This window comes from Lagopus muta, chromosome 18, assembly GCF_023343835.1.
Source record: "Lagopus muta isolate bLagMut1 chromosome 18, bLagMut1 primary, whole genome shotgun sequence".
In the NCBI taxonomy this organism is placed as follows: Eukaryota; Metazoa; Chordata; class Aves; order Galliformes; family Phasianidae; genus Lagopus; species Lagopus muta.
The window spans coordinates 3,722,062-3,746,300 of NC_064450.1; the positions used below are offsets into that span (position 1 = coordinate 3,722,062).

At 47.4% G+C, this 24,239-nt stretch overlaps 1 protein-coding gene across 2 annotated transcripts in view; it reads left to right on the top strand.

Moving 5' to 3' along the window:
- SEPTIN9 (septin 9) overlaps window positions 1-24,239 on the top strand; it is a 117,271-nt gene that overhangs the window by 7,478 nt on the left and 85,554 nt on the right. For both annotated transcript variants that reach the window (XM_048964967.1, XM_048964969.1), the window contains exon 2: window positions 14,765-15,042. In XM_048964967.1, coding sequence (XP_048820924.1) covers window positions 15,021-15,042 — 22 coding nt within the window. In that variant the 5' untranslated portion in view covers window positions 14,765-15,020. The remainder of the gene's footprint in view (window positions 1-14,764; window positions 15,043-24,239) is intronic.

Here is a 24,239-nt window from a genome sequence, read left to right on the forward strand (position 1 = left end):
TGCCTGGGCAGCAGTCCCTTTCCAAAGCATTGTTGGAGGAGCTGGAAGCTCCCCAGCAACACTGGCAAGTGTGGGAGGGGGTGAAAACAACACAGCAGCTTCCGATGGCTTTATTCCTATTAGCTTGCTCATGAAAGGACTTCAGTATGCTTTACGCTGAGATTGGAAGAGACTGTTGTTAATTAAACAATTAGCTGCTTAAAATGTATTTATTAAGGCTTAACAGCCAGGCCGCAGATATGCATCAGTTACAGAACCACAATATCTGCAATAAATGTTTTTCCACCCCATAATCAACTATGGCTTAATTAGGCAATGCTGGGAGAATAGTCATAATAAATAGAGCGGGTAAGACTTGCCTTTATAATTGAGATTTAATCAGCCAGCTCTTGTATGTTCATTGAGTAATTGATTATTCTACACATTTATCAAGGATTAAAAACGCAGTGGTAGATATGCAAATCCCCTTGCATTAAACACATCTGAAATTCTAGAATAGCATTTAATGCTTATTAGCATTCCAATTCAATCTAAATGACACACGTTGGAGATCTTGCTTCTGGTAGACTGTTTTATTGCTGTTTATCACTTTTTTTTTCTTTTTTTTTTTTTCCCAAGCTGAACTGCTGGTGTTGGGTGCTTTGGGAGTAGTTGTAGGAGATGGACAGAAACATGCAAGGGGGGAGTGAACAAGCTCGCTCATACTGGAAGTGTGCAAGATGTCATCCTGGCTGGGGCAGCAGGAAGCATTTCTGTGCTGGCTGCTAGTGAGCAGGCAAAACCAAATGGAGCAGCCAAACAAACTGGAAGAAGTGGTAACTCTCCCCAGGTGTCTTAGTGCTCTTTATGATCAAGCAAGCACGTGAACAAGTCCATGTCTTGTCTCTGTAGCTTCTAAAAATATGCACGTGTGTAGCAGGCCCAAGGTTTGCAAGGACCAGCACAAGGTGTCCCATTGGGACTGCAGTGGTTGCTAGAGAGAAACAACTCTGAGTGCACTTGGGGGGGCTTTACCTGAGGAAATCGGGTTTCCCTTACTCAAGGCACTCCAGTAGACAGATTATTTTTGCTAAGGGTTAAGTGAAGGGTTAAATAAGCATGGCACAAGAATGAGAACGTGAAACTGTAGGTAGTGATGACAGCTCATTTCTGAAGTGAGAGGTATGCCAGACTGATGTTTCAATTGAAAGTGAAAGCAAAACTTAAAGCAAAAAAAACACACCCAAGGCTGCACCTTGGTAAATATGATTTTGCAGCTCATGCAGCTTGCACAGTGTCACAGGCAGTGCTGGAAGAGAAGCGTAGAGCTGTCACAGGTGGGGAACACATTGAGCTAACAGGTTTCTGTGAGAGTTTAGCTGTATAGAAGAGCACTGGTAACAACATATATCACTATTTCACTTCTATACCCTGACAAACATCAATGATGTATGCTGGATGGAGATGCCAGGAGCCAAGGCTGAAGATCTCAGTGCTAGGCTGATGTGCAAGGTTAATTTCAGTGCTATCAGATGTGTTTGCAGAATCAGTGCTTCTCAGTTTTTATAACTCACTGCAGGGTAGGTCCTCTACATTGGCCTCTAAGCCCCTTGTCCATATCCTGAAAGCCATTTTTCCAAACTACAAGAGTAGTGAGCCAAATGGCTGCTGTGCAGTTTTGCAGCATAGGCTGCTTGCTTTATTTCCCACTTTGTGCAGCATTCCTTGCTAATTTCAGCTTGGACACAAGAGGGTGATATTTCTTTAAGAATTCATCTGCTGAGGGGTGTGCATTCTTCTTGGAGGATGCGTTCCAGAGAGAAAATAACCTAATTGATTTATATTTGTAAGTGGTGGCTAGCCTTGTTTGACATTTGTGATCTGTAGCAGAGCTGTGGTGCAGCACTGGTGGGTGCTCCAATTGGTGGGCACTAGGACTTGCTGTCTGAGAGAATGTGCCTGGGGTGCTGCAAAACCATTGAATCTGATGGCAGTTTTTCCAGGTTTTCTTCATGTGATAGAGTCCCTGCTGAGGTCTCCTTCCTTTGCATATTTTCAGAGCTGTAGTGATGTGTCTGTGGACTGTAGCCATTCTCACCTTGTGCACTGCAAATGAGGCACACAAGAGCCTGGCTGCTCACAGCTGACTGCTTCTCACATCTTGAGGCAGCACAGTGCAAAATAAACTCTTTCTGCCCCAGGCAGGAATTATGGTTTCTGATTGCAAACGGAGCAGTGTTGAGAGAAAAGTTGTCTTCAGGATGAGCACATCCTCTTCCTGCAAATCCAGTCTCACTTGCAGTCTGCTGCTTTGGGGATGTAAGTGTGGGGCTGAGGGTAGTGAAGGCTCTGCTGCTCAACTCTAGCCTGCTTGTAAGGCTAACTTGGAAAGAGGACTTATGTTCAGCTTTGGAAGTGCGTATAAATTCCATCTGCTGCCATGAAGCATATAGGAAGCAAATGACAAGCACTGCTGCCACTCACCCAACTCTTGCTGACCTGTTCTCAAGCCTTGGAGCACATCTCTGCGCTGTGTCACTGCAGGTGATCCTTCAAGACTGTTTTGCTTTGGTCCAGCAGGTCTATCTCTGTGCATAGATTGGAGACCCTGCTTGGTCTAGGGGCAAAAAATAAAAGGAACTCCAGGAGTAACTGTGATGTGTTCAGTTACAGCTGGGTTCTGGACCTTATGGATATGAACAAATGGAAGGGATGGGATTCCTCTGGTTGTGCCCTGTTCAGGAGCACAGAGGAGGACTTCCAGGAGCCCACAGCGTTTTTCCTCTGTGTGTGAAGCAGGGTAATGCTAACTCTCACCCAGCTACAACAGCACAGGCAGATACGGATTTGGGGTTGTCTCCTGTTTGCTCTTTGCCTCCTCTGTCCCACAGTTGTGCCTGGGACCAGCGGTTCCTCCTCTGACACCAGTATAATGATGAGCTGAATCTCTGAAGCTTCAAACTGCTGGATGCCTCTCTGGATATGTAATCCCTGCACTTGGAACCCGTGTGAGCCTGTGCAAAGCAAATTACTGCAGACTAAATATATGTTCAGGATGTGTTGAAAGTTGGCAGCATAGCTGCCTGGGGTAGCCAGGGGAGGAGGAGGGAAATGCTCAGCTTTCTCTTTCTGTTGCAGTGGATGATGCTCAGAGTCCTTTAAAAGACTTTAACATGGTTTTGGAAAGGAAGAGCTGGAGGAGATTCAGCCATAAAAAGCTGGATGGAGGCAGAAGGGTGCAACGTGCCTGGGAATTGTGAGACAGGATCAGCAGCCAGCTTTGATCAGAGAAGATGAATTTGAGAGCAGATTCTTTCATAGCAACTCAGAAAGGGGATTTGGCACCTCCAGATGAACTGGGGGAGACGGACTTCTGCTGTGACCCATTCCATGATCACAGTTCACTTGTGATCCTTTGTATGAGTTACGCTGCGTGTTGGCAGCAGTCCGTGTCCTTAAAAGAACACAACCAAAATAAAGATCAGTTGCCTTGCCTTTCTGACTGTAACTAATTGCTAATGTTGTTACAGTGGAAAGAATACTTTAAAACTGAGTTGGACCTTTGTATTTTAATTGACTGACTTTTGTGTTTCACCTGGCTTGCTCAGGAATCAGAAATGACTTTGCTTACTTTTTCTGTTCAGAATCACTTTCTGGCCGTTTGCCCAGACCAGAGGAGCCCCAGGCTCTTCAATACTGAATGCAGACTGGAAGTGGAGCCAAACTGTTCTCTAAAATGTTCTGCTTTGAATAAGGGGATGGCTGTATTTGACTGAAGTTTTCTTTTACTCTTCCACAAACTGGAAAATCTAACCCAATGTCACTGGAGAATCGTGAATTTTTGTCAGTAGGCAGTTCTGTTAATGGTCAGTCATGATTTAAAAAAAAAAAAAGGAGAACCTAAGAGTTCTTGTTGGTATTTTGAAAACAAATGCCCATCTGAACGTTTTGGTTCTGCACAGTTGTATATGTGCATGCCGTGTTGGGTCTCAAGGTTGAAGTGGCTTTTCCAGCTGAGCACCCTGCCCATGCACAGCACATTAGAATCACAGAATCGTTACAGCTGGGAGAGACTTCTAAGCTTACCAAGTCCAACCTCCCCCCACCGTGCCAACTAACAGTGTTCCACAGAGCCACATCTCCGCATTTCTTGAACACCTCCAGGAACAGCAACTCCATCACTTCCCTGGGCAGCCTGTGCCAATGCTTCAACATTCTCTGAGAAGAAGTTTTTCCCAGTGTTCAACCTGGAAAACATTTCTTTGGTGAATCATGCTGGCTGTACATGTCTTTCTCTTGCTAAATGAAGAGAGAGTGCTTTGGCTCAGAGCTTGTTCATGAAAGAAAGAAGTGTTCAATCATGTTTGTCCTCACCCTGTAGGTAGAGAGGGTATGTCAACAGACCTTATTTTAGGGCTTCAAAGGTAAAGTGCAGCTTCTAGAGCACTGCTCAGACTACTTACTGTGTTTCCTGTAAAGATACCTTTGCTCAACTCCAACGTGCACTTCTGGGCTGTGCTTGCTGGGTGTCCTGGAAAAAGGCCCCTGGGTCACCCACCCACTGAAAGCCATACTGTCCATAGGCACGGCTAAAGCCTTATAGACAGTAAGCAGTAAATCATGCTTTGCTGAGAGCAGTGAGAACGTGGAAGCAGCTGTGTGTGCTCAACAGACAAACCATGGGGATGGTACTAAAATACCATGGGTCAGACGGTGTAAATCTTGCCGTGTCACTAGAGCTGTTCAAGCTTCATTTGCCTTGAGTTCTGTGTCCACCTGCAAAGTTCCCCAAGGTGACCCTGCTCTGGCTCTGCTGTCAGCTGACTGAGATCTGTGTTGCAGGAGCTTGCGCTGTCTCAATCAATGTGCATGTATGCTGGGTTCTGAGGGCTCTGTCACATCTGTGCTGCCAGCTCCTCCCTGTGCCTTTGCAGAGGTGCAGCCCTGGGGCACAGAGGATGCTGTGTGCTGATCCATGGGGTGGATCTGTGCTGTGCTGTAGGCACGTGGCTCAGCACGCTGGCAGCCTGCAGTAGGCTGGGTCAAGTGTGCTGTAGGTGGTGGTAACAGCAGAGATTGCAATGCTCCTTATGTTACAGCTTTCGTTAGGCTATCAGCCGATTTATCTATAGCTGAATTTATCTGCCTGCTGGGACGTATTGAGCAACTAGTTACAAATGATAGACTTTGCTGATGTTGGCATTTCTTGTGTTGAAATCTTATGCTAGTGCTATTTTGCTCATGTTGATGCACGTTCACGTATGTGGTTTGGTCTCCCTCATATACACAAGTTTAACTTCTGAGGGAGGGACACCTCCTGTGTAAATACACACTGTGTTTCAATGAATGTGTTTTTACAGGGTTATTTCCCCTTTCATAAGCGAACAGGACCATGCTTGCAGCCATAAATAATTTTAGACCTCACTTTGCTTGCAATCTCACTGTATAGGATAGAAGTAGTAAGCTGATATCATACAGTATCTCCCCAAATAGCCAAGGGAGCAACAAGGAACTTTCAAAACCTTAAAAACAAAACCATAACGGTGTTATAGGAACAGACCAACAATGCTAAGTAACAAAACTCCCCTAGCTCTTTGTGGTGCAGTAACCTAGACATACCATAATGCAATTCCAGCTTCAGCCAGTAGTTTGGGGCGTATAACAACTTACTAACTTATTTTCTGTTTCATCTAGCAGCGATGGATTGAAACAGGAAAAATAAAGGCAGGGGAAAGGGCACTAAGATCCCAGCCTCACTGTGTCTCCTGGATTTTGTTCCCAAGGGCCAGTGCTGATGAGTGTTCTCCATCTTGTTTCTTCTCTGATTAAACTGAAATCAAACCGAAGGATGCAGGAGAAAAGGGTTAAAGGAGTAGGAGATGGTCTTTGAACTGCCATGTGGCAAGGTAATGAGGTATGAATTATTAAAATGATTTCAATTATAACTGGCAGCTGCACACGCTGCTTTCTTCCTCTATTTAATAAGACAGGTTTGCAAGTGCTCGTGGCTTCTTGGAAGAGGCATGCCCTTCCAGAACTGCTGGGTGTATATGTGGTGTAATTTGTCACGGGGAAAGCTGCTTTTGTGGTTAGAGAAGTAGAAGTGTCAATGAAATGGGCATGGTTCAGCAGCAAGACAAATGTGCTACTTGAAAACCTACAGGAATGGATTGCTATCAGGTTGCTGAAAGGCCACAGGTATTAGTAGCCTCTAAATCAGCACGGTGAGGCTCTGGTCATACATCATTAATAATAAAAAAGTTTTGGCGTTAATAGAAGAAGCAATATTTTCATTTTATGGTTGGGTTGTTGTATTTTATTTTTTTTTTTATTTTATTTTGCTTGTGCATAGCTTGCTCAGCACCTGAGCGTTGGGTGCATTTGTAGGCAGTGATTGGGCTGATTTATGCCTGTGAAGACAGGCACCTCGCTGCTGGCTGCCTTCTCCGTATTTCTTCACACCTTTAGATATGGGTATTACCAGCAATAGCTCCATCTGGCGACCGCTAAAAACTTTGCACTGATGCCTGTGCTGTAGATCAGAGCGAAAGATCCGAGGTCTGGTGCCTTGGGAGGAACCAGGTGGCCATAAAGCCCGGCCACCACAGGTCAGGTTGCAGAGTTTGCCGCAGCTGGATGAAGAGATGATAAAACCAGAATTTGCTGAATGTTTCAGAATGATTCATTTAACAGATCTGAAATTGGGTTTGGTACTGGTGGGTTGCAGGGTGGGAGGGCAGGGAAGAACTGAATGCACGTGGGGTTCTGATCAGCGAGCAGGTAGGGAAATCTTGAAGCTGCACCTCAGTTCCTTCCACTACTTTTCTTCACACCCTTTCTGCTTCTCCTTAGAATTCAGCTGCACTCTGTCCTGAAAGGTGACTGCTGGAGTTTGGTGAATATCTCTCTTGTTACTTTCTGTACTCTCTATCTTCATGGAGAAAGAAAAGTGAAAGCAAGAAAGTAGCATTTCTAAGTTGAGTTGGATACGTGAGGATCAGGGATCTGAACCCAGTTAGAGTCATAGAATGATTTGACTTGGAAGGGACCCTTAAAAACCTTTTGGTCCAATTCCCTGCAATGAACGCAGCTCAGTCAGGTGCTCAGAGCCCCGGCCAGCCTGACCTTGTGTGTCTCCAGGGACAGGGCATTATTAGCTCATTACAGAGACCCAAGAGTCCAGTGGTGGCTGTGTTTGTGCATTTCCCACTGGGGGACCTTCTGATCTGTAAAGCAGCCTGGAGAGGGCAAGATGCTAATGAAAACCTGAGCAAAAACTGAATCCTTTGGGCAAGGAAATGATAGTAGGAGACAGTGCTGTGCCCACTGCCAAGGCTGGGAGCAGTATGGAGCTGCAGCCAGGCTGAGCTGGCTGGGCACACCATGAAGAGCTCTCTGCGGGTCTGGCTGGTGCCATTGTTGGCAGTCACAGCAGGCAGCCTCCAGTCTGCTCCGCTCGGAAGTATGAGTTATTAAAATGTAACAACAGCAGGAAGGCTTTTGCACTAGCACTTATACAATATTCCTTTTATAGTTCCTGCTCTTTTCCCCTCCTTGGAGCAGAGCTGTTTTCCTTAGCCCCTGGGTGAGATGCGGGTTTGCTGGTGCCACGACCCTGCCAGCAGGTGACCATTTATTTTTGCAGCCTGGGTGGAAATGGAGGCTGGAGCCCCACGGGGTTCCTGGATGACAACTGACTTTTTCCGACCCTGTTCAGCACAGCTTTGCTCTGAGCTGATGGAGGCGCAGGGGGAGAGGAGAGAGCAGCATTCCTTGCTGCTACATTCACGTAGTTCCTGGCAGCAACCAGCTCCGAGCTCCTCCTGAAACCGCTCCAGACTCTGAAATCATCTCTATTAGGAAACCATTCATGCTGTAGCTGGATGGAGCCCTAGGTGACTCTTTAAAGCCCAAAATGCACTGAAATGCTGGCGGTGGTCAGGAGCTGCTGCCTGGCTGTGGGCTCAGGGTTTAGGGTGAACACTGCAGTGAGAGTAGAGCCCTCTGCTGTGCTCAGGCAATGGCTTCCCTGCACTCGCCTGTACTTCTTACTGCTGAGCACAGAACTGGAAGCAAACTCCAGCTCTGTTTTCTTTGTTACCCTTAATGCTGTGCTTATTCACTTCATCGCTAATGTTGCCGTACAGCTCTGAAATATAAGAATTGCCTGCAAATTACAAGCTTCAGTGCTACAAAAAAAATAAAATAAAAAGCTGGTTTGTAAAGGTTAGGATATCTTCCAAAAATGTAGAAGATGAAAATAAATACTTAGGCTCCAAGGGGATCTCCTGCAACAACAGGGCTGGAACTGCCAGTTATGGGACTTGGAGGACCTGGTGCATGATGAGCCTCCTGTAGCCACAGCCCCAGCACGTGTTCCCTCCTTCTCAAGTCTGTTTATGAGTCCCTTTGAGGAGGATACGTTATCCCAGTCATGCTGTTACCTGCTGAGCAGCAGCAGGCTTGTTTCAGTGCTAAATTACTTCTCAGTTTGTCTCTCACAGTGATGATTCACTTTGATTGATCAGTGCAGAGTCAGGCGTGCAGGCAGCCCTGGCTGCTCCAGAACTGGCACCACTGTGCTTTGAGTAAAGCTGATTTTTGCCCTGAAAGATACTGGATGTTGTAGTTCCTCTGCCTTTTAGATTTGTTCCTGACACTGTGAATGGGGAAAATCCCTTAGGCCCTTCTGGAGCTTTCCATGGGTCTTTGTAACCTGCTAGTTTAGAAATCTTGGACTGAGCATGAGCTTAGGGCTTGTTCATGTATGACTGGAAATGAGTGAACTGGTTTTGAGAGGTTGGTCTGTCCACTGCCTGAAGTCTTGTGTGGGTATTTGAGTCACTGATTACAAAATCAAAATTGTCCTCTTGAATACTGAACTAAAAGACATAGATGGAAGATAAAGAGCCATGGAAAAGAAAGCAATGTCAATGTAAGAACAAAAAAGCAACAGGGAAATAGTCCTTAGCAAACATGGAAGAGAAAAGACATAAGTGATAGATAATGCTGGGTGACTGCATCACAGATAAGCCTGCACCAGTTTTCAGGAATACCTGGAGTAATATCTGATATAACAGTCCAGGACCATAACCATAGGTCTGGGCTAAGCAAACTGCTTTCTGTAGCTCTTTTCTGCCTCTGTTTTCCCACCTGTGAAGTTGGATAATAGTAATTTCCTCCCAGAAGAGCCGCAAACACTAGCTAGAAGTTGCAGTGTGTTATGGCATCAAGGAAACGGTGGCTATTATTAATCACTCCTTATATTTTTTCAGCATTCTGCATAAATAATATTTGTTTGTTTTGGTTTTTAAATCTTGGAATCGATGCCTGGACCAAATTAAGAGTTGGAAGCTGAGAGGTACGAGGAAAGACATCCAAAACGCACAGCTTGCTCTGTATGGGACAGAACTGCTGAGGCTGCATCACTTGCAGCTCTCGAGCTCGGTGCCAGCATACAGAATTCCCTCCTTACAGCTTTTCCATGTCGTGTGCCAAGTATCCCGCTCTTCAGTCTGTTATAAATCTTCCCTAATTCTGTAATTGCTTTGGTAGCGATTATAGGCAGGCTCTTGTTGATCCTTCTGCGGTTCTCCCTTATCCACATTTTCTGTGGGCTTTTATTGTTGATTCTCTTTTCTAGTTCCTTTTCTCCCCTCTTCCAGTTCTAGCAGGCCCCATGGCTCTGGTTAAGTGCTTCCCTCCAAGAGACAGGCAGGGTCCATCTGCCTCTCCAAAGCAGGGGAAGGGGCACCTTGTGCCTTTGCAAATGTGGAAAACAAATGTGTAAGTTCACGCGTCGAAGAATATGCTGCGAATCATACTGGGGGCTGCATTTAGGGATGGATTTATAAATGATGGCAAGCAGACAATTAAGCACAGCTTTAAGCATGATTGTACTGTTCTCTAGATACCTATGGGTGTCTCTAAGCAAAAGCAGTTATGATAACAGCAAAATGATCGTGCCTGTTTGCTTAGCACACGCTCAGGTTGGTTACTGCTCTGAGGGCAGGTTGCAGTGGGTGCTGTGTGGTCCCCTTCCCCTGCAGCAGATTTGCTCCATGCTTTGTGCCTCCCTGCAGCACAGCAGGAACAGTCAGCCCAACTGTTCAGAGCTCAGCACTCTGTCTCCACTCCACTTCTTCTCCTTCCCTAAGGACATAGGCTCACTTTTGTAAAGTGCACTTGTGCAAACAGAGCTGATAACTCGGCCTGACCCAGTGCAGGCACTGGGCTGAGCTTGGGCAGAGCTCATGCTTTGACAAAAACCACTGTTCTCACTTGGTGACAAGTAAGATCCAGATCTCCCGTGGGCACAGCTGATACAAAGCTTTGTTCCTGCTTCATTCCTGTAGTTTCACTAGAACACAGAGCATAAAAGCCATATAACTGGGTTGTACAATGGTGACAAATGGATTAAGCTTTGAGGGGTTTGAGAGTTTGACTTTGACCTGGTTTTGTTTTTCAGACTTCCAGCTTGTTCTAAAAGTGCTCGGTTGGCATTTCTGAAAGCAGCTGAGGGATTTCAAAGATTCTTAGGGGAGGATATTCCTGTAGGTCAACTTGTGAAGCACTTTCAGGAGCTTTATTTTCGGAGGTGGCTGCCATTCAGAATGCAAAATTCTTATGACCTCTCACTCAGGCTACCAGAAAGATTTTCTTCTACTGTATGGGCGCTGACTTCTGCCCCTTTTTGTCTGTTAATGGGCCCTTCAGCTTTAATGTGAGCCTGGAGTGTTCCCTTCCCTACCCATGGGAGGGGCTGTTCTATGAAATAACCATCTGAAGTACCTTGTGGTTGAGCAGATGTTATCTTAGTCAAGGCAGAATTTCATTACTAAGTAATTGGATGTTCTTCCTGGTTCCTCATAATTAAGGCAGGAGAAAAGAACAAAACCTGCTGATTTGATATGAGTAATTGCTTCATTAAGTTATTTGCTTCCTCACCATAACCATCAGCCCAAAGAAGAGAACAGCATGCCCACTGGACTGTATATGACTGTACTGTGGCACGGGGGCTTTGTGCTGTTTTGTCAGATGGAATCACAGGCAAAGGAGTTGGGAAACACCTTGCTAAGTTATTTACCTCTCAGCCCTGTGCATTTAAGACTGCAGAGAAAGTCTGGATGTGTCCTAAAGGAGTGAATCAGTTCCTGGGAACAGCAGAGAGCTAATGCATGAGGCTTTAGATAACACACCTGCCTTGCTTCCTTTGTCTGTGAATTGATGTTTAGGAGCTGAGCAGTTGTGTCCTCTTACTGAGGAGCAGGCAGAAAGGAAGCTGCATTAAATCCAGGTCAAAGTGGCTCAGAACTGCAATATGGCAAAATCTGAGCTGTGCTCCCTGCCAATGGCTCATGTCCCTCCTGTTCTTTGTGTTTATTCTCCCCAGACTGGGTTTGCACACGTGTTTGTACACATACTTTGTACCACGGGACAGGTAGATGGGCTTTGTTTGCTTCTTCAGTTACATGGATTCAAAATGCCAGACATAATTTTAAGTGAGAGATTCTCCATCTGTGTGGACCTGAGCTCTTCTCAGACAAATCTTGCTGCCCTATCCCCATTATTCATCACCCAAAATGTACTTCATAACTCTTTTCCCTAATTTCCTCCTTGCAAGCCTGAGAACCAGGCTTTTGAATGGAGCAGGCACTGGATTTGAGTGTGCCTGTGCTCAAAGTCAGGGCTCAGAGGCTCTGTGGATGTAAACTGTGTTGGATTATCCCCAGGTGTAGGAGAAGTGGGCAAGGCAGTTCCAGGTCACTACCCATCACTCCGTGAGACATTCCAAGTGCTGTGCTCTGAGAAGCCCGTATTTTCCAGGAACGCTATCAGAAACTTTGCTTATGGAGCTGATTTCTATCACCCCCTCAAAGATCAGGGGAGGTGTGCTGTTGAAAGAGACCAACTCAAAGTTCGGAGCTGACAGGCCTCATTTTCCTCCAGCTGCAATGCTAAATAATAACAAGTCAGCCCTGGGCTGTAACTTCTGCTTAGATAACCTGGATGCTGTGCTGCTGCCTCCCTGTGCTGGGGAGGATGGGATGCTGGCAGAGAGCAGGGTGGAAAACTTTGCATTCTCTCCCCTAGTAATGCAGCCAGAAAAGAGCAATTGGGCAGGAGAACGTTGCTGGGAGGATCATATATAAAACAAACAGAGCTGGAGGAGATGTGGGTGGTTTATAGCCCCAGCACCTGAGTTTCCACCTCTAAATCACTCAGATACTGTTCCCCAAATAGAGGCCTCAGCCCTGCTCTATGCTGACCGCAGGTCTCTGCAGCATAAATTCTGCCTTCTCGTTGCTGATCACCTGGGGAGCTCTGCTCTGCTCTGCTATAGCAGTGCCTTTTGCCTACCAGCAATGCCTGGGAGCCCCAGGGCAGCACTGAGCAACACTCAGCCTCCCCACACCCTGAGAAAACTCAGCTTTCCTCCCCTTTTGCAAGATGGGAAACTCAATGGAATGAATCAGTAGAAGAGGCATTGCACAGCTCAGCATGCCCTTATGTCCAACTTTGTTCTAGTCCACAGGATTCTATTTTTTTTTTCCCCAGGTGCCCACCCTTTCCTTCTTTCTGTGTCCTGGTTGCATTATGCATTGTTTGCTGCTGCTGTCTCCCCTGGTCTCTCCCTCTTTCTCTCTGACCCTTTGCTGAGTTCCTGGCTCGTTGCCCCAGCCCCACCGGCCGGAGCTGGCGGTGCTCGGCTCTCCCTCCTCTGCTCACTGCATGATGTTTAGCTTGGGAGATTGCATATCTCAGTGCAGGACCCCCCCATGCTGGGGAACGTGCTTGCCTGGAGGATGCTACTGGGAGAGAGAGAGAGCACATTCTGCTCACAGAAAATGCTTTTTGTGCCTGCTGTGAAGCTACAACGTGTGTGCTACAGGCAAAGTCATGAGATGTATAGCTGGGGAGAGCATCACAGCTGGGGTAGGCTCAGCAGATGCAGCTTGAGTGCGTGCGGGTAGCGCATGTGCATGGAGCAGGGCATTGCCAGACAGAAATGAATGGGGCTGGTGCAGCCTCTGACAACCAGCACTGTGCTTATGCAGGAGTGCCACAGTGGGATGTGTGATGCAGAAGGGTTCCCACAGAGGCTGGGGCAGGACAGAGTGTGAGTTGGCCTGTACACCAGCTGAGAGTGGGGTTGTCCTGCAGGGCTGGTGCAGGAGGCTCAGCGGTGCCTGTCTGTGCTGTGGCTGGGCTGAGCCAGCAGCCTGAATCCCTCGCTTTCAGGAACAATAAATTCCCTCACTAATCTTAGAAGCAGAAAAAAAGCTACAAATGCCTTACCTACTTGAGGCCTGTGGGCTCTGCATTGTATTAAACATTAACCTGCCTTTCTGAGCTGAAGTACTGACTCTCTCGGTAATTCTGAGGCCCAGGCAGCCAAAGAAAAGGATCCTTTGTTGGGCTATATTTCAGGCAAAATCCTTTCAGCCATTTTCTGTCTCATCATGTTTGTTTGGCCCCGCAGCAGAAGGGCCGGCTGCACAATTTGTGGTTTGTGTTTGTGCAGCCGGGCTGATCAGAAGGCTGTGCCCACATTGCAGCTCTGATAGTCTTGTCAGCAGCAGGCACACGTGTGACCGTGCACTGAGTTGCACACGTAATTGCACACTTAATCGGACACACATGCACATACACCCATATGAGAGAGGAGCAGAAATGCTGTCTTTTGACATTTTGCAAAAATATATCCCCATGAGTGCTGAGTGTTAAAGGTAATCGTGGTCATCAGAGAGATGTGGGCAAGAACAGAGCAACAGGATGAGTGCTGGGAATGGGTTCTGCTCCTGGCTCTGCCCTTGCTTGGTGTGTGAGGCAGGGCAAGCCATTGTGCATTGTTTCTCCCGCATGGATTGTGACTAGCAGTTTCAAAAGAACTTGTGAAGAGAATCGTATATTGTTACTATTGGCTTGGATATATGTTTACTTAAGCCTCACAGTCCTGCTCACCTGCTCTGTTCCTGTGGGATGCCAGCATTATTGCCGGGGCATTGTTTTTTTTTCCTACTTTCTACTACTCTGGACTTTCCAGAGAAGTCCAAAACACCAAAAGCATGAAGAAATCTCTTTGTACTGAAGTCCTGTCTGAATCTGGTGAAGTTTCTCATGTGGATGCACCCGTGCTCTGTCCTTTGTGTGGGTGAGTCATCCAGCAGGCGGTGGAAATCTCGGTAGCAATTGCTCAGCCCTTCCTTCAGCACTTCAGTCTGCCTTTAGTTGCAGCAAGTCTTCGCTTTCTCTTGCTGTCTGTGTTCATAGTGCCCCCAGCTTTATTGCATTTATGTAACTAGTTGTCTGAGGGGCATTTCACAAGGGAGTGACCCGGCACATTCCTGCTGTGACAGAGCTGCATGCTGAGTCCCCTTCCCAGTAACAGCCAGGTGACAGGGGTATGCCAGATCCCTTGGGAACTGCTTGTTCCATATGGGGCTCCCATATATCTCTCCCCAAGGCATGAGCTTGCATGAGAGTTTCACTCGGCTTGCAGCCTTGAATGGGCCCTTTACGACTGGACAGAAAGAGGAAAGAGATGTTTACACTGCCGGGTGCTGCCGGGCCAATAATGCACTTTGAACTAGAATCAGCCGGGCTGCAGAGCAGCACTGATCAGAGCTGTTTTGGCAGCAAAGGGCCGAGTCAAAGCCGTGGGGTGTGCCGGGCTGAAGGCATGAAATTCCCTTCCCTTCCATTCCACTGTGACTGACAGCAGCGGCTTTTCCAAGGCTGGAGGTTGGCACCAATAACCCACAGCTCCCGTTTGCTTTCCGAGGTGATAACGTGCGACCACCAGGGAGGCTGCGTCCCGCTCTACCCCTGTCCATGCCAGGAGAGTTGGAACAGCCCAGAACTGTGTGCGAGATGAGGAAAGGTGTGCGCTAATTAATGGGAGCGCTGCGCTGCCCCTCGGCTGCGCCCGCACGTGTGGATGTGGCACTTCGTGTGTCCCCTCCCTGTCTGTGCCCACACTGACAAAAGGACTGAGCTGTGACCACACGACGTTCCTATGAGCAGCCCGAAGGGACAGCATGAGGAAATCGACATACTCAGGTGAGCTGCGGCTCTCTCCTCTCTCTCGGCTCTCTCCTTTTGTGTCTGGACTGGGAAAAGAAAAAGGTTTCAAAACAGAGGTACAACTTGAATCAGCCCCTCTCCCTCCGAGTGGTTCTGTGGTGGAGAATGGAACGAGTTTGCTGTGTAGAAACAGAACTTGTTGACTGATGGAAAAGGCTTAAAGAGTAGAACAAATCCAGGGTGGCAGCTTGTGCCAGCCTTGGTGGCGTGCAGCTTGTTTGGAGGACACCTTTGCCAGCACAGGGCAGACTCAGTGCTGAGCTGCAGCTTGGAATTAAAACAGGACAGTGGCACTGCTTGTGACACCGGCTGCCTTCAGTGCAAACCCCCATGTAGGAGAGCTGCGGCCCAAACACTGTGCAGTTTTCTCCCTGCTCCTTGTTCCAGCTTTGCAGCCTTGTCCTGCAGGGTGAGGGTTCTCGGCCTTTGGCTTCTGCAGGCTCAGTCAGCCTCCTTCCTCCCTGGCTGCTGGAGAGCAGGTAGCCACAGCTGACAGCTTTTCTCTAAGCTTCTTCTGAAACTTTGCTGGCAGACTGAGAGATGGCTGTGAATGGTGCGAATCCACGCCACAGATCCACCACCCCGTGCACTGTGGTGCCCACCAGTGGCTCCTCCAGGTGCAGGATATGGCTGTGCTGTTCAGCTCCAGCTTCCTGCCTGTGGCTGCTCTGTAGGTCTGCTTCTGTCCTGGCTTCACCAAGGTGGCTTTGGGTGCACAGTCCATGCTGGCCTCTGTCCTGAATCATGTGTCTGGGCAGCCTCTGTGCTAAGAGCCCCTGCAGCCATGCAGCAGCCAGTAGGGCTCAACGGGACCTGGTGGTTTTCTGTGCTCGCGATGCAGCCTGGTTGCTGCTAACTGGATCGGGGACATCTCTCATGTGTACATTTCTCTTATTAGAATCACTGAATGGACTGCCAGGGAGGTTTTGTTAGGTTGTGTATGCCAAGAACAACAGAAGACTTTACAACATGTTAACAACGGTGTTTATTGATTACAGTTGGTATTAATGGAATTGCATGTAGGGAAGCCTGTTGCTGGCACCTACATCCTAAAGTGCATGTAGTGGCTAAGAGGCCCTGGAGGGCGACAACTGTGGGCTCTGAGGACCTGAAATTAAGGCTCCTTGCAGAAGAGGCTGCATGATCCTGAAGCATTCTGTTTGCTTTGGGCTGACTGCTGGGGTGAAGCTGTGGTCCTGCAAAGCCCCTGATATGAGTGATGCATCTCTGATCAGTGTTCGCCTCCATGTCAGTACAGTGTTGTAAAATTAAGATCAATCAACACCTGATCAATACCTTTAATTCAAAAAGGACTGCAATTATATTTTGGAAAAACTGTTTGTGTGGGGTTTTGACTGGTATGTAGCAGCCACTTATGGAAAAAAGAAGGGAAGAATTACATCATTGCACTGCGGCCACCACTGATCTTTGGAAAAAGCACACGCAGCCCTTGTGAGTGCTATGAAGGCTCTGCCTTCAGCAGTGGTGAACTGGGCTCTCACCTCTCCTGACTCACAGGGAAGGAAGGCCCTGGGTGAGTCATTTACCATGCTGGGAAGGCCTTGGAGAGCAGCCAGCAGTGTGCTGGGCAGAGGCAGCCCTGATCGTCCTGCACATCTGATGGGTTCATACATGGGGGATCAGCAGTGGTGACTTCCTTCAGGAAATGTCATTGGAATCCAAGCTACTTTTCGAAGAGATGAGCGTAAAGTGCTGCTGAGCCTCTAGGCTTCCTGCTGATAGAGAGATCCTGGAGATGACAGACAAGTAACTAGTCAGTTAAAGCCTGCAGTGCTGACAGCCCTTGACAGGCTGGAAATACAGTGTTTTGCTTTTTTGCTGAAGTTGGGATAATTAGCTGCTTCTGAACCCTTTTTGAGGTTAGGGAGCACTTCTTTCACATCTTCCATACATTCTGATTTAATATAGAACCATAGAATGGCTTGAAATGGAAGGGCCCCTTAAAGGCCATGTGGTCCAACCCCCCTGCAGTGAGCAGGGACACCCACAGTTTGAGCAGGAGCTCTGAGCCCCATTCAGCCTGACCTTGGGTGTCTGCAGGGATGGGGCACCACCACCTCTCTGGGCAAAGTGTGATGGACCAGGTGCCACTGAACCCAAATGGAAGTCTTCACTTCTCAAGGCTGAAGCTCCAGCTCTGCCCTCCGTTAGCACATCATCATTCTGTTACCAGGTTGTTCCTCACTCCAGGCAAGTTTTCTGAAGCCCTTCAGAGGAAATCATTACCCATCTGCTACAACTTTTCTGCACATGCCACATAGGCGTGGTTGGGCTGCAGCTTGCCTGCAGATGCTTTACCTCTTACCGGTAAAGGGAGGTTCAGATCTTAGTGCCGTAGCTGCAGGCATTGCAGCTCAGCCCAGCAGTGCTGTTTGCCTGGAACTTCCTGGAAGGAGGGCAAAAAGATTTTACATAGCAAGTTAAAACTGAGAAATAACCACTGTTGAAGCCAACTCTTAAATGTTTTCTTCTGGAATGTCTATTATTTCAGCTTCTTAAGGAGGAGAAACACAAGGGTTGAAATATGAGGGTTAAAAGGGTTTTTGGATTCTCATTTTCCATTTCTTAAGTACTAGAACAATGCCAGAGAAGAAACAGTCAGGATTTGTGACAAATGATTTTATAGTTGCTTTCAAGGATGATACAAATTTTTTTTGGCCAAGGGCTGCTTGCAGTTTCAGGTTTGTAAGTTGTTGGCATGTATTGAAATAGGGATTACACTAATTAGGGCACCTCCAGAACCATCCTGTGTGGTTGTGTCTCATCTCAGCTATAGAATCCTCATGTAGTGCTAAGGCACGTGTAGGGAAATGACTCCTCATCTTGAGCTAGGGTTATAGGGAAGAAACTCAAGAGTATCAGAATGGTGACCTGATCATTGCTTTAGGGTTAGGATCTTTTCCAGGCTGACACCCATTGAGAGAGGCTCTGTGAAATTCCGTCAGTGGCTTTTAACCCCACTGTCATAAAAGCTGTGAGGTGTGGCAGTTGATGACACAGTGTTTGCAGAGCCCAGTTGTTCTCCCTGAGCTGGACCTGCTGATCTACCTGGCACTCTGTCAGGCTGACCCGTGGGGCAACATGCAGGGTTGTTCAGGCAGTTTTTCCTTAGTACACCAGTAAAACATCGAGAGGAAAAGGGTAGGGTTTGGATCCAACAAAAGCTTTCTTTTAATTAAAATTGTCATTTGTAACAGAAATATGAAGTGTTTTGTTTTGAGGTATGGAAAAATAAAAAAGCCATTTCCTTGAGCTTAACTATAGATAGCTCCTGATCCTCAAAACCTGCATTGCTGGGCCAAGAAACCATCATTAAAATAAATGATTGTCTCAAGGACTCCCAGTCGGACACTGGAACTGGATCCTCAGGCTGTGCCCATTCAAACTTTGTGTTCAAAACCTGAATTCAGTGCAAGTGTTGCCTCTACCAGCTCAGAGGCTCTCCTGAGGTTCTGCAAGCTCTACGTTACTTGGTTTTGTGAGGGCATTGTGATACCTTGTGTTACTGAAGTAACAGGAAGGAAAATAAGGATTACAGAATGAACTTGTTTATTGGTAACCCAAGAATAGCAGGAGGCTGGTGCACAAAAGGCTTTGTACCCTATTTCAGGATGCAGGTTGGCTTGCTCAGCTGCATGGATTAGAAGCCATAAATGTGACCTGCATGAAAGCCAGTTGATATCCAATGGCCACAGCCTCCCATCCTTATATAAATCCCCAAACAAAAGAGAAAACAGGCACGATCCAGTTTGTGTATGGCAAACACTTGCTTATTGTTTCAGGAGCTGCATCACCAAGTAGTCCATGCCTCACACTCACATTTTCCAACCAGTAAACAACAGTCCTGGTCTCAGTCATGTTTACACATTCTGCCTGCTGGATTTCTTCCCCAGGATCCTTCCCTTATTTTTTTGCCACTCAATCCATCACATCACACCAGTGGCTGCACTGTCCCTGCTGAGTCACTTTGCTGTGTGGCAGTCATGTTTCTGATGGCCCCTGATGCTGATGTAATGCTGTCAGGGAGGTTCTCAGAGTGCAGTGCCGTGCTGTGGGGGGTGGCAGGATGGGCAGGACAGGTTGGGTTGGGTGCTCTGCCACTGTCAGATCTGGCTGGCATGTGTGGGCAGTGGTGGAGTGTTGCTTCAGATAGCAAAACATCCTCATGCCTCATAGGAAATCTTCCCATTCCCAATTGGAGTAAGCAAGGCCAAGATGTGCAGTGCAGAGTGAGGAAACCTTGCACTCCCCAGCTCCCCATCCACTTCAAGCACAACTTGGATGTTATCTCCTGCTGGCACTGGGGTCCCAGCTCTGTCTGTGCCACCTCTTTCCCTACAGCAGCTGTGTGCTGAGAGCAGTGGTGCAGTGGGAGGGAGGTAGTGCTGCTCTGTTGAGTCAGCCTGTTCCCACACTGCAGTGGCTTTGCAATGACGATGGCTCAAAGCACTCTTTAAAGACGTTATGTTACAGAGAGGGAATCAATGGTGCGTGGGGCATCTGGATCCTGCACAAACCCAAAAGAGATGCCTGGCTTTGCGCTTACAGTGCAATTTTCATGCTCACATATGTGAGGTAACCTCTTCCAGAGCTCAGTGGGGGTCCGGACATCCAGAGATGCTTCTAGAGCAGAGGACAGCATTGGTGTGTGTGATGGCACCAGGAGGAGGGGAAGGTAACTTTGTCCAGTGGTGACTGAAGGCTAAGATGGGGCTCACTGGGAAGTTACTGTTCACCCTTTAACAACGATCATTGTGTTACAGCAGTCTGATGTGTGGCACAAACATCCTCTGTGGCTGCTTTTAATTTTGGGGAGGGCAGGTTCAAATCTGATGCCTAGAGCATAAAATCATAGAATCATTAAGGTTGGAAAGACCACTGAGGTCATCTAATCCAACCATCAACCATCCCCACCATAGCACCAAACCAGATGGCTCAGTGTCACATCTGCCCTTTTCCTGAACACCTCCTGGGATGGTGATCCCACCACCTCCCTGGGCAGCCCATGCCAGTACTGCATGCAGCTGTTCCCTCTGTTTCCCTTGAGTACTGTGCTGCCTTCAGGGCTCCCAGGTGGAAGTTGAGCTGTGGAGCTGTTGCAAGCTGGAACCAGTAGCAAAAGATTTTTCTTATTATGTTTTTTCCTTGTCCATGTCAGATGAGTATTATTTACAGGAAACAGTTTGTGCAGCTTGGAGATTTGTTTAGAGAAGGAGGGTAGAAGGAGGAGTCAAAAGCATAATGGAAATAAAAAAGGTCACAGTAGTGCTGCAGAAAGTCCATAATTTCCTGGTGTGGGAGTACTGCTATTCTGGAGACTGGGGACACAGTAAAACAGATTTGCTCCTCTGGTTCCCAGTGGGAACAAGGCTGATCTCAATGGGTGCTGGAGGCTGCTGTCTCCTCATTGTGCCCACAGTCACATCCCCTTGCAGGCTGCAGCAGTGATGCCAAAGAACGCTGAGTGCATGTGGGGAGCAAGTGGGAGTCCTGTCCTCCTGAGCAGCCCCTGGGTGTGAGTTTGTTTTTGATGTTATCAAGGGAAATGGGGATTGCCTATAGCTTTATATAATGCACAGAATAAACAAAGGAAATGAGTACAAGGTGCCCTCAGCCATTGCTGTTGAATGACTCAGTGGCTGAGCTGCAATGCCTGGACACGTACAGATAGAGAAGAATAACAGATCTCGGGGGGGTTACAAGTCAGGACAAGGGACCTGCACATGCTATAGACCATGGGAGGTTGCGGAGATTTATTTAGGTGGGTTTAAGGCTGTTGAAAAGCTAGCATGGCTGCAGGCTTTGGTTTGCCTGCAGGAGAGGTGTAGATGTGGGTGTGCAGAGCACGTGTGAGCATGCAGAGTGAGTGTCCCATGAGCAGAGTGGGTGCCCTTCACCAGCACGGTGTGCAGTGCTGTCCCTAGGCTGCCATGCTCTGGGGTTTTGCTTCCTGGTCCTCCATTTCAGTTTTCCTTCTGAAATGACTTCCTACTTTTTAAATTAAAAGCAACGTTTTTTATTATTTTCAGCTCAAGTGAGAACGACTTATTACTCTTTGCTCTCATAGAAATTCACTTGCAGCTTGGAAATGTGACAGTCCTGAATAGCCATCATCCTCCCTGCTCTCTGCTTTGCTTTGGGTAATCTTTCTGTCCTCACTGATCTTCAGTGCTCTGACAATAAAAGGAGTCACATGTGATGCATTGCTTTTATCTAAGCTCAGCTGTTAGAAGCACCAGAAAATCCTTAAAACCAGACCTCTCTGTGCTCTTACAGCTCTGTCTGCCACATGAAGGGGTTTTATCTTTGGTGTCCTCCCTCCATGTGTTTAACAGAGCAAGTTTTATCAAGGTGGGTGTAATGCTGTCATGTAAGGTTGAGTTGTGCCCAAGCAGCACCAGGCCCTCTGCATTCTGCCCTTGGATTTCAAACACCTATTTTTTGTATTTCTTCCAGCTGATGGCTTACAACTCTCAGAACTGCTGACTATTGACTGTATTAGTTCAGGCTCGCGCAGCCTGAAGGGCTGACATTACTGGAGCTAATTGTCCCTTGATGCTAATTGTCATTCAGCTACGTGTGCATCTGTAAACAATTTCTCAAATTGCTGCACTGACAAGTGAGATGCTTTGTTGGCAGCTCCCACATCTGAGCAGGGGAAGGTTGCTGATGCGGTGCGGTTGCAGGGGGATGTCATGGCTTGGGTGGTCTTCCCCTTCGTGCTTGGCAGCTGCAGCACGAGGCTGTGATTTATTTCCTGGAGTGGATTTTTGTCAGATAAACCCCTGAACAGTGATGTGAAATAAACTGACAGCTGATTTTTGCAGCTGATGTGGTGAGGGATGAGCTCAGCCATTGCGTGTTCAGTGCATCTGCAAAGGCTCCAGCCCTCACCATGGGCTCCAGCACGTGCCAGCTGCTGTCCTGGATGGTGGCATCAGCCAGTCAGGCTTTGATATATGTAATGCTTTTGGAGACAAGTAATGCTTTGGGGGTAATGTGGGCAGGCACGGAGAGAGGAGGATGACAGACAGAACTATGGTTGTTTTTTTGTTTGGTTTTGTTAAATTTATAAAGATAATCATGGGAAAACAAGAGCCCCTGTGCTTTCTTGGTGGTAGAAAACAATGGTAAAAAGTTGTTTCATAATCTGTCTGGAGCCTGGATTAATGCTCAGATCTTACTGAGCCTTTTATGCCCTTTGGGTTGTGATTATAAACACAGGAGTGCCGTGGCCTATGGCAAAGCTCAGGTGCTTATTATGACAAGCATGTGCATTAGACTCTTTTACAAACTGCTCCCATTCCCTGGTAGAAAATTTGTGGGCTGCTCTTGGCATGGTTTGTAACACAGCTATAGCAGTGTGCTGGGAGGAGAGGAGCTGGAAGGTTGATCTGAGATGTAGCCACAGCCCCAGGAAGAAAACCCAACCTTAGTCCTGGGTGAAAGTGAAATGTCCTCATTCCCTGCCCTGTGTAAATGTTTGTGTGAAGCCCCTCCATCTGTTATTTCTGCAGTGTGCTCTCAACATAGAGGAGATGAGGTCAGGAACTGAATCATGCGTTCTGGGGGCTCCTGGGCCAAACCTGGTCAGCTCTGGGGCAGGAAGAGGAGAAAGCATGAAATTCAATAAGGATGCAGGAGAAAGCATCAACAGCAAGGGCAAACAGTATCTGCAGAGAGGTGTGCTAGAATGAATGAGAATAGCCAGAAGTACTGGGTTGTAATGAGTGAAAGCAGGAGTGGTGCTGGGATGCATTCTGAGAAGGTTGGGTTGGCAGCTGGACTCGATCTTAGTTGTCTTTTCCAACCTTAATGATTCTATGATTCTAAGAGCTATTCAGGTAGCACCTGAATCATTTTACAGTTTTCCTTTCTTATTACAAGTGTTACAGATGTGCTGGTGAGGTAGTTTGAGTTCTCTGGAGCAGCGAGGCGTTTATTGATTTCTGCTCTTTGAACTGCGGGGTTAAACATCTGCCCAGGAATTCACCTTTCCCACACGTAGCAGAGGTGACATGAACGGTTTGTAGGGTTGTCCTCAGAGCTTCCCTTGTACGGTCAGAGTACAGGTAGAGGACATAGGGCTCTTTGTGCTTGTCAGCCTGACCCCAGCCCCTCTGCATTCTAGCCTTGGGGAATGCTTGCTTATAAGCCCTGTGCTAAGGGATGGTGAAGGCTCTGGAAGCCTCATCTGATGGGAACAATCCAGCGTGTTGGGATTAAGTTGAATTCTAATATTGTCTAACATAGTGGCATTTCATCCCAATGTGGGATCATCCTTTATAGCACTGCATTTCACATTTCAGATGGTGAATGAATGTTGTATCCCTAGGTCAAAACACAGCTGGGACATCAAGCTTTAGATTAAAAACTGCCTTGGCAGAGTCCCACGGAGCATCCTGGAAGCTTCCAAGCCCTGATGCCTATAGATTACGTGCAAAATAAGACAACCAAACAAAGCTCTATGTTCTGGAAGCTCTGCTTTTCAAATCATGTAATAATAATCTTTGCAAGATTAAACACTGGTTCAGCTGGTTTTCTGTTTGTTTTTAATTCCACTTCTTACGGAATAAGCTGCTGGTGGCAGATGCCCATTGCCCTGGAGGTTACAGATGGAAACTTGGGGTCTGGTTGGTGACGTTGCCCCCGAGGCAGGGATGGGGCTGTCCTGGCAGAGGTTGTACTCACTGGGGCTGGAGCAGTGTGGCTGAGCATTGCCTTTTCCCTGGGCTCCCCAGGCTAGGAGAGGCACCTTGCAGATTCTGGGTGAGAAATATGATTATACCCGCTCTGTTGCTAAGAAAAATGAGCTGCAGAGAAATATGTTGTTTCATTCGGTTTGTGGGGTCACATTCGGGCATAATCAGATCTCCTGCCTCCTGCTGCTTGTCTAATGACTGTGCAGAGAACCCAAGGTGTGCTTATTACTGTAAATGCAAGCCCTCAGTCTTTCATATATCGACTTAAAGCTAGAAAAGACATAATATCCCGTATTACAGAGGACTGAGGCCAGGAAAATCCAAGGTGGAATTAAGTTTTGCCTTAGTTCAAAGTATCTAAAAGCAGAGCTGAGCTGGGGACTGTTAGATAAACCACCCCATCTTCCAAAGCGTTTTGGGACAGAGGTGAATCAACCACTACAGCGCCTC